The 10,893-nt window shown below is 36.4% G+C and overlaps 1 protein-coding gene across 3 annotated transcripts in view; it reads right to left on the reverse strand.

Moving 5' to 3' along the window:
- Positions 1-10,871, reverse strand: part of LOC139935166 (copine-3-like) — a 59,348-nt gene extending 48,477 nt beyond the window's left edge. The window contains exon 1 of one of the 3 annotated variants that reach the window (XM_071929639.1): positions 10,375-10,871. Coding sequence is in view for 2 of the 3 variants with exons in the window: in XM_071929638.1 (XP_071785739.1) it covers positions 502-515 (14 nt within the window). In the remaining variant the exon portion in view is untranslated. Of the gene's footprint in view, positions 1-501; positions 828-10,374 lie in introns of those variants that run through there. The other 2 variants (XM_071929638.1, XM_071929637.1) reach the window with 2 other exon arrangements.
- Between the last annotated feature and the right edge of the window lie 22 nt (positions 10,872-10,893).

Raw genomic sequence — 10,893 nt, forward strand, 5'->3', positions numbered from 1 at the left:
CAAGATTTTTTACAATAAAAATTAGCTATTAACAATTGAAAAAATATGTTTGTTTTTTTATGAGTTTTAGTTTGACGTTTAAAAAAAAATGTTTTTAGCAAAACAAATTGTGAAAACACCTCTCAGGTATATATCAGTGCCTCTTGATTTTGTTTTGGTTCCCTGTGAGGTTTTTTTGCAAGCTAACATTTCCCCATTGAAATACTCTCTACCAGTGAAAACCCATATTTACTGGCCGGGTTCATAAGTTAAACAAGTAAAACACCAACAAATGTGGAGGGGTGGCATGGTTCAACTAATTATTCTATTCAAATTTATCTGTTCCACCAAAGTTAATATCTTAATGAATTAAAACATGATCTATTACATTGCTTTTTCAGACAATCTTAAAAGAATGTAACAATCCAAATAAAAGCAACCTCAATCTCTTCCGACACTTAATTGCTCCACAGTAAATACATAGAGAGGCTAATGATTTTTGCTATTAGCAACAATGCAGACCTCTGTCTCTTCATGATGTTTGCTCTTTCTCTCTATGTCTCCCAAGATGTGTCCACCTCTTATGGGTCTCTCTGGAGAGCCAGCGATTACTACAGCAAGATTCCTAGGGTCTAAAGATTGCCTCGTTGCTAACTGCCGACATTGATCATGAAGTGGCCTTCTGTGATACCTTACTCTGGAATGTCTTCCCTGCTGTGTCCTCCTCAAGATGTGATGTGATGGCATCCGTGGGATGGGCCTAGTAGGCACACTCAAGGTTCACTATTTATTAGTCACAGTTGGTTAGGTCGTTGCTTTTTTAATCCAAGAAATAATTTACAGCGGTTGACAGGAACCAGCAGAGTCACTTATGATTGGTACTTTTTTCCTGCGTCTTCTTTTTCTGTCATGAGGCAAGGACGTCTCCAGAGGGGGTGATGATGAAATTTGGATCAGTGATAAAATTATCGTCTTCACTTGTAGGCCATACAGGTACCCAAAAATGTGTATGTGTACAACTTTTTTTCTTAATGAATCTTATTTTTTAATTCTGGTTAAAATTTGGAAGTTTATCTTTTACAAAATCGAATGCAAAATTATCAACTAAATCCCTGAAATTGCATAGTGCACACACACACTCCAAGCCCGACCTATTGGCATTTTTTGCTTCTGTTTATTACAGTGAAGTAGGGTACTTAAAGCTCTTCATACACAGTAACTCCTCTTCACAATTTATCAGTATGAAATTTGTTTTACTCATCTGTGCAAATTAGTGATGCATTTGGAAAGTTTACTTTATTAATTGTTTATGTTTAAAATCGCATCAATTAATTATTATATCAGGCCTGTATGCTTCGTTTTTGAAAGGGCAAGGGATCCAAGGCATTTTCTCCTTGGTAAAGGGCACCCTATGAGGAAATTGTACATTTCTACAGGAGCATTTCAAGGGCACCGACCTCATTCAACTTTAATATTTGAATTAAGTACAAAGCTGATGTGTAGCACAGTTTGCTTTCAATGAATAAATTAACATGTAAGAGTGATCTTGAGTTCTCAATATTGACATTTCATGTGCGTTTCTAGGAAACAACTGCTGTCCTAAAAGAGATTGTAGCAACACATGAGCAAAACAAATGGATAAGTGTCTTCTGTTCATTATTATAAAAAAAAAATCATTATATTTATAGGTTCATTTTGGAGAGTTGCCTTAAATTTTTGCATAGTGTCGAGTAGGACGAACACTAATGTATTTTAACCGATAAACCAGAGTTACATTTATCTACACAAATCACGAACACTATTACACCACCATACAACAGTGCACTTGTTTTGTGTGCTAAATATTAATATTTCTGAATGGTCACGACATTTGGATCATCGGAATTGTTTTTATGTTAAAAAAATTATTGTTTGTGAAAATACGTGTCAAGTCTGACTCATTATAGTCGAGTATGACAATTGTGAGTCTTTTGCTGACCCGACTCAAGTCAGAGTAACTAAGAGTGTGAGCTGAGACGTGATTTGAGTTCGAGTCCTGAACTCAAGTCCTACAAACGGTACATAAATTGCAGTAAACCATATTACTGTACAAGTGTATACATTGCAAAACAACTCATTTCCAAATTCCAATTAGATGCAATATGTGTACAACATTCAATACTTGGATGTGTGTGTCTCAGATGCTTTGAATACCACTCCACCAAAAGATGCAATATTTACCTTACAAAGTCAGACACAAACATTGTTAGGGCATACATAGTGTACTCAATTCATTTTGCATTCAACTTAATTTTCAGGTGTGAAAATGAATCAACTGTATGCACTCCAAATGTTATCCTTGACTTCATTCACCACATCCCCAACCCCAACTAAAGCAGTACACCTGCAGTAATATGAACTTACAGTGTTGCAATTCCTTATATTGCTTTGGTATCATCTGCATGAATGGTCAAGGAGTAAGATTAAATTCCCTCTTCACTTCATATCTATAAATATCGATGCACATTGTATCAGGGAATAGACAACACTATGCAGGTCTAGAGGCAGGTGCTAAGTATACAGAAATATATCAACCACTTTTATGCTCCTGAAGGCAATCGTATTATAACACACTTCATGTTCTTAATCAGAATGATCTGCTTTTGAACAATCGTATTATAACACACTTAATCTTCTTAATCAGAATGATCTGCTTTGAACAATCGTATTATAACACACTTCATCTTCTTAATCAGAATGATCTGCTTTTGAACAATCGTATTATAACACACTTCATGTTCTTAATCAGAATGATCTGCTTTTGAACAATCGTACTATAACACACTTCATGTTCTTAATCAGAATGATCTGCTTTTGAGCAATCGTAGTATAACACACTTCATCTTCTTAATCAGAATGATCTGCTTTTGAACAATCGTATTATAACAAACTTCAAGTTCTTGCTCAGAATGATCTGCTTTTGACCAATCATATTATAACACACTTCATGTTCTTAATCAGAATGATCTGCTTTTGAATAATAAAAAATGTATTTTTATAATTATTTCCTTTGTAAAATTCATGCATCAGTAATATATAATAAAAAAAACATGCATGGCATGGGTGGATCAAGGGCAACAGTTTAAAAGCAGGTCAATACATAAATGGGCTTTGACATTCAATTACAAGCAGAAGTTTAGATCAAATTGGTATCATCATGTGCATAAGTTTGAGCAGGGTCACGACCCATGATGTAAAAAGTGCTGTAACATGATTGTTCTTGCCATTTGAATTTTTGAAATTGGCAACTTCTGGGTTGAATTCTTTTATATAGCTCTATGGTTGAAATTGAAGTCAGAATCAAATTGGGTCACACTCTTTGTAGCATTTCCTGAGTTTCAAATAGGCTTTTCCGAGGATGTCAAGAGATTATAAAAATCCATTGTGTGGTTCATGAGTTATGATTTTGATAAGTAACTTTGATTTGATGTCATCATGACATCACTGCAATGGTTTCATCTCCAAATCAGCCATTCCATTGTGACTCGCGTGACAATCTCACTGGTTTTTCACTTTTTGAAAGATCTATACTCCAAAATATAACACATGGCTCTCATGTAACTCAATATATATAAACTTAGTGAAGAGCCCTATAATAAAAAATAAAAAAGGAAAACAAATTGTGTAGGTATCATGTTTTTATAGGAGTTCCAAAAATGTGACTAGCGTGACTGCCAAAAAATGAAAGGTGTTGCATCCCTGTATGCCATTGCCCAGTCGTGAGAACTCAGAGGAACTTTTTAGTTCCGGATCACCTTTTTTTTAAGTACAAGAGAAGCACTATATTATACAATAAAAAGTACAAAATAAAAAGTTTTAAAAAAATTGAAAATTTGTTAAATGCAACGTGACTCGCGTGACAGAAGTTTGTGACTCGCGTGACAAGTGAGAAAATGTACAATAACTAAACAGGATACTTCATTACAAGAACAATTTATTTCATTCAGAACACTCAGAACTTGAAATTGAATCTTTTCATCAAAGGAAGAAACACCTGAAGCAACATTTAAAGGAAAAATAATCTAAACAGGCTTTGACTTAAACATGGTAATGTTGGGGTGGTTCTGAAAAGAATTGGTGGTTTATTAACACTGTCTGGTCGAAACGTTGAGTTGCTAAACCACCAGTTCTTTTCAGAACCACTCAAACTCATAGAGAGACCCTCACTAGAAATTATTATATTGTTTTGTGATTGGGGAAAGGACTTTTTTCTCACTGCGCTTGGCAGAGTAGGTTGATAAGAAACCACAATTTTTTGTGTCAAGTTCTAATGGCATTAGACTCCGTAGGCTGAGTACATGTAAATCTGTTAAGTAATTTCTTTATTGATGCCCCCCTCCAAATCTAACTTTAGAATACTGTCTTAAAATACACAGTTTCATCAAATATTTTTGTTTGTTCTTGTTTTAAGTTTATCATTCCTTGTATTATTTAAATAATGCATGTAAATTATGCAGATGTGAGCACATTGTACAGTGCAGTATGCAGTGTACACATGGTACATGTAGTTCAACATGATCTGCTGAGTGTGCCACGTTATAATTGTACACTGTAATAATTCCTTGTTCTAACAAAAAATTATAAATTCAGGGACATAGTACATGTAGTATGTTCCAGTGGGCTGGGGGTGCTTTTGTAACATTCCATAGACATCATCCCCAGAATACTTTGGTAGCTTTTGCTAACCACGTGCATTAAGTGCATTTGCCGTGACTCGCGTGACAAACTCGAGGGTGTTTTTTTTTTTAAGTAGAAGGCCTAGGTAAAAAAAACAAATTAATTCTTGAAAGACCCTTTGAAAAGACCACTATTATGAGAGAGAAGAAAAAAAATGTTGAGGGTCTATAATAGAAAAAATACTATAATCATTTTTTTTGTGACTCGCGTGACAGTAAAACGAGGGTAAAAATTAACTTCCATTTTTCAAAAGTTAATAGTTCAAAAAGGCATATTTAATTTTGGCTGTCCTTACTAATGACTCTTTGTTGTTTATACATGATTAAATCTGAACACCTATTGTTTCATGATTTTTTTTTCAAAACCTGAATTTCAAGGATTTTTCAGACTTTTGTGTACACTTTTTACCCTTTACTCCCAAGGCTGTCACAAAAATAATAAAGAATGTTTTTATAAAGTCTTTTTAGAAGAAGAAGCACTAGGTGTTCTTGTTTCAAAATAAATGTAAAAACTTTACTGATAACCATTTTAAATTTTTTACTATGAAGCGCAAATACCACGGAACTTAAACTTCTGGTTTGAACTGGAACGGAAGTTGAAGATAAATGAGGAATACTCTGTGTAGCGTTTGTTAAGTATTTTAAGGCCTTACCAATTAAGTATAAATTATGAGGTTAAGGAGCTATGACCTTTTCAAATTATTCAACGTAAACTTCCGGTTCGAGCCAATAGTGTGCACACGTTATTTTAGAATGGGTCTATGAAGCGATCATTCAGTGTGCAAAACCTGTTATTTTAAAATGGGCAGATAACGTTATTAAAACAAATACTGCTTTGTTTTTTTACATGTTACTTTTTTGAGAAAACCTTTGACTGTCTAGCACTATTTTATCCAGTGTGTGAAATAAATGACTCTCACCAAATGGCTAACCCAAAACTGGATGATTTTCACTTAATGTTCATTTTCTTTTGTTTGCTGGTGGGTTGTAAATATGCATAAAAGGCTCTCGAAATTTATAATTATTCAAAATAATTGTATGCATAAAATTTACTTGTTAACGAGCAATGGAGAGCTGTTGATAGCATAAAACATTGTGAGAAACAGCTCCCTTTGAAATAACATAGTCATGGGGAAAGAAGCAAGGGTGTTGTTTTTTTCCTTTAATCTCTTGTAACTTCGATGTCCAATTGAGTCAAAATATTTACAGTTTTGTTATTTTATGCATTTGTTGGGGTATAATGAGAATACTGGTCTTTGAAATTTACCAGAAGTGTCCATTGCCTTTAAGTAGTTTCATTGGTTTTTAACAGGTTAATAGACTTCTGAGGCCTACCCCTTGTCAAAACATGGTCAGCAAAACATTTTTTGTTGTTGCTATGTTTGTGCTACATGTACATTTTCAAAAATCTCCAATTAATGTATGCACTTGTTCATATTTGCAGACTCCTTTTTAATCAAGAAATTGCCACCACCTTGGACTATGGCTATGAGTACTAGGTTATGTTATTGCCATCCCTGCCCTTATCTGATAAACACACATATTTGATTATCTGGAACACTCCCTTATCCATGACAAAGCACTTAGTAGGATGTTTTTTCTATAATACATGTTACATGATTAGGGAATTGTTATTATGATTATTATTCAAACATTATAAATTTGAACTCTTGTCGACAGTGACACGGTTCTAACAATGTTGGGTCTCTTTATTCAAGAGTTTTATGGACAAGAAGAGACACGAAGAACAAACTGGTGATCTAAACATGTTAGCATACAATATGTAGACCATACAGATGCAAATAAAAAAAATAAGAAATACAGGACTTCATAAAATCAATTATTGAAACAACAGGAATGGATCACAAGAGCAGCTTGCTTAGATTTCCTGCAAAATTGCCAAACATCAATTCTCAAATTTAACTACTCATCTAATTGCCAGTACACTGATTGTCCATAACAGGATCAGTCCCTTACCTACAGGAATGGTTGACCCCACTGTGTAAAAGGGAATACATACATTTAAGAGCACACATATGGCATGATAACAAGAGAAATTCTCAAGACTAACAAGCTTTGTATACCAATTGTGTTCATTAACGTAATTGTGTAGTAGGCCCTGGTACTCTGAAATTTTAATCAACACAAATGTAAACCATAAATAGCAAACTGTGTGTACTTTTCAAATGCACAAAACCTCTTAATGGAATTGGTGACAGTTAATTACTTTTGAAACAAACTACCATTCATGCCGTTAGGGCCTAATTAAAGTCAGTCTTTCACAGTTATCAAGGCTAGTGTAGCCTTTGATTATTAACTGTTGAATGACAATATGACCATAAATTGGAAAGAATTTACAATGAAACTATCAAGGATGCCTACAGAATACCAGAAGACTCGGGTTGTTAGACCAGTTGAGTAGACATTGTATGACAAAGGTACAAGCTCACAATGTGCTTAGCTTACAATGTCTTCTTAAAATACAACTAGAGATGTAATTTTGAATTAATAACAAAAACAAACAATTAGTCTCCATGTTCAACTAAAGTAGGCCCTCTTCATTAACATTCTAAAATCAAATGTGAAAAAAATGTTGCCCTATCCGCAAAAAATATTTTTTCAACAAGTAGCTTCAAAATCAAACTTATGGATCAGAGTATTAACATATTGTATAATAGTTTATTACCGATTCCTAATTTTTTCTTTTCTTTTTTAACAGGTTTCTTAATTTAAATTTGGGGGGGGGGGAAATTGATGTAAACAAAAGAATAATGAAATACACTGCTGCTAGCATTAACTAGGGAATTTAACAGTGCCAGGACCTGGTCTTCACCGCATGGTAATGACCAGGTTGGTGGGCGAAGATGTTTATGGACCTAGCAGGAGGCGAGGTCTGTTAACAGCCGGAGGAAAGGTCCATTACCACGCAGTGAAGGCCGGGTCCTCACACTGTTATTCCAATTAATAAATACCTTTTTAACAAAATAGGCCCTAAACGGCTAAAATTTACAACTTTTCTCTTGGAGATACTTCCAGAATGTACAGGGGCTATATATTTTAGCTTTCGATGCCTCCCAGCTCTTTCGTGCGTTAATCACATAACCGATACTCAGCACCGGTACTGCTACTTTGAGACCAGTGACTTTGTAAAGTATGGTCTGTTAAGCACCCTCACTGGGGTCAATTTAGGCAAATGATTGGACAATAGCTCTGCTTTGTGCGTCAGTGCAGCATGTTGCATTATGAAAGGGGTTTGATACATTTTCAGCGCGTTTGCACATGTGCATAAAGTGAATGAAACTAAGATGAATTACGATACAGCGAAAAGGGCAAACTAGTTGCACACAATGTATGCTGGTTTAGGGGCCATTTATGCTAGTTTCCAGAGCCAGTCCTCAAGGCCTATCACCCCTTAATAGTATCCCCACGTGATCGGGTTTTGACCAATCAGAGTCTGGAAACTGTCCAAAGTAGTTATTAATGTGCCATACAGTAGCTGATGGCTCAGAGGTGGCAAGAAGCTTAATGGTGACCTTTTCGTTAAGAGACTTCCATAGTCTTTTGTTGAGAGTCATCCAATGCTAAGTTGCCCATTTTGTTGTGTACCACCCAGATTTAAGTGTGTCTGGCATGCTGACATTACTGGGATTGGATACCCTGCATGACATTTTGAATTCAACTACAAAATTCTGCATGATCAATATTAGGCCTCCTCCAAACGTCATCCTGACACAACCAGGCCAATCATAGCCTCACCTATAGGCAACCATTCACAAGCATAGCCCTTACCCAATGAGCTGTTTGGATCAGTAACTGGCTCCCAGCAGGTGAGGTCACTGCAAACAATCACTCCAAGGGTTCCGAGAGAAGCATGGCCAGGAGATGAACCATCTTATAAGCAACCTATGTACATTGTCAGCACTATAGGCTATAAAATTGCAATCCATCCTCTCTAGGACAAGCACCATTTACCAATGATGAAAGATGCAAGAATGAGGCATCTAATTATTTAAAATCTAATTAAATGTGTTGTCTGTCCTAAAAATGAATCAATCACAAATTTAAAAATTAGTCCACACACACAGTACTAGTAGAGGCAAATGTATTGCCTCGTTGCCCCTGGAAACTGCCCTTAGAAACCCCCCCCCCCCCCCCCCCCCGGCCACACAAAGATGATTGTTTTTGCCCTTGCCCTTCCAAGTTTGAATACGAAATTTTAGAACGAAGTAAGTAAGACCTAATTCTAGTAGTCTCTCACTGAAATTCTAGTAGTCTCTCCCCCCAAAAAACAAGAAAAAAAACAAGAACACGGTGATCAAATTAATTGGGCAGTGTGTTTAACCAAGGGTCTGTCAAAGGAATACAGTTAATAAAATAGGGTTTTAAAACAATCGAAAGGTTTCTAAAACCATTTCCTTGCATTTAGGCTAAAACCATAGAGCAAGGAGCTAAAAAACTAACTCAAGACAGGCAATAAATAGTAATAATTCATTTTATCAACTAATTAATGATCAAATGCCTTATACTCAGCATAAGGCTGGGTGGTGCGTGTTGTGCATAAATGGTGGGGTGACCGGTGGCCAGTCTATGTGAGTTAAGCAATGCTGAGCATTAACAGGTCATGTGACTGGTTGGGTGGCCTCTGAGGGCTATTCGCATGGATACATGGGATCCACCAGTGTGGGTTGTTAACCAATCAGCAAGCAGCTGTGGTCAGTATCGGGTTTTTGATTGGGTAAGGGCATTGGCCAATCATAGGTTTAGATTTCAACTTCTAACCAATGGGGTTACATTATCTAAGGGGGTCTTTTTGGAGGGAAAATGGTTAAACATCACTTTTGTCACAGTTTTTGTTGGGGAAGCTAAAAAATGACAGGAATATCAGTGATGGGGGGTAAATAGGCTGTTGGGGAAAGTTACTTGTCATTCTAATCATAAACCAAATATTATAATATTCATTATTAATAGTGCCTTTCAGTTCCCAAAGGCTATTTTACATTTCCCCTCGGGCGTTCCAACTTGGGGAATTAGAATTATGCCATGGGTACAATACAGTAGGTAATTCATCAATTGGCATTTTATTAGTAAATAGCGCCTTTCGTTTTCGTTAGGGCTAGTTTATCCCCTCGGGCGTTCCAACGTGGGGAAGCATTTAATTGTTAACTTTGTATAGTTAATAGCGGTGCAATCTGTACCAACTTACATGTAGATTAATAATAAGTCAAGTTTATCCCCTCAGGCGTTCCACTTTGGGGGAATTTAGGGTATTATATATTTGAATTGTTTGTTGGTAATTTTAGGCAATGTGCGTTATGTGTGTGTTGTTTTCTGTGGAGGTCATGTAATGTTCAGTCTAATATGGTCATGTGACCTATCGTGGTATGTTTTGTTAATGGGATATGGAAAATTAAATCCTTATTGGAAGGACATGGTTTGTCCTTTGAATGGGCACAATTTAGGGTGGTTGGATGGGCGAAGGCATCCATTTTGTGAAAAGTTGTATTTTATGTATGTTTTGTTTTTCAATGTGCAGCCGCTTGCCAAATAATATGTTTTATGACAATCTTTTTGACTGGCAATAAACCCAGCTTTAAGCTGTGACCGAAATCTCAGTAATGGTGTCTGTAGTGTAGCAAATTGTGTCTGAGTATAACTGTTAAGTTAGTAATACAATACTTACCTTTCTGGACTACGAAGAATGTCCCTCCTGGCTGTAAATTACAATGTAATCAACGCTGAGTCTCAAATCACTGATCAATCTTCCAGGAAGAATAAATGGCTTTAAAACAAAAGTCAAATTTCATCAAAACACCGGAACGGAAGTGTCTCTCTTTCTACTCCGACTCTAGCTAGTGCCTACGTGACAGGCACTGGGTAGGCCTATACTCTACTCTAGTCTAGGAAATTTGGTGAGTTTCTTGCTGACCAACTCCTTCCAGTTCCAGCTCAGTCAGTCAGTCAGCTGTTGTCAACGACCACCCTTCTTGCACTAACCAGAATGTCAACAACTATGCTCGCTCACCGCGCAGCAAATTAGTAGAGCAGTGTTTAGTACAAATTTCCCGGGAGTACTGCTGACAATGCTGCTGATGAATGTGTGTGTATGTGTGTGTACCCACACTGTTTACAGCCTGCTGGCGGATGGCATGGGCCTGCATGCTCATCACACATACACATGCTGCTACACACCGGGCGCTAA

Source organism: Asterias amurensis, chromosome 3 (assembly GCF_032118995.1).
Source record: "Asterias amurensis chromosome 3, ASM3211899v1".
Taxonomy (NCBI): domain Eukaryota; kingdom Metazoa; phylum Echinodermata; class Asteroidea; order Forcipulatida; family Asteriidae; genus Asterias; species Asterias amurensis.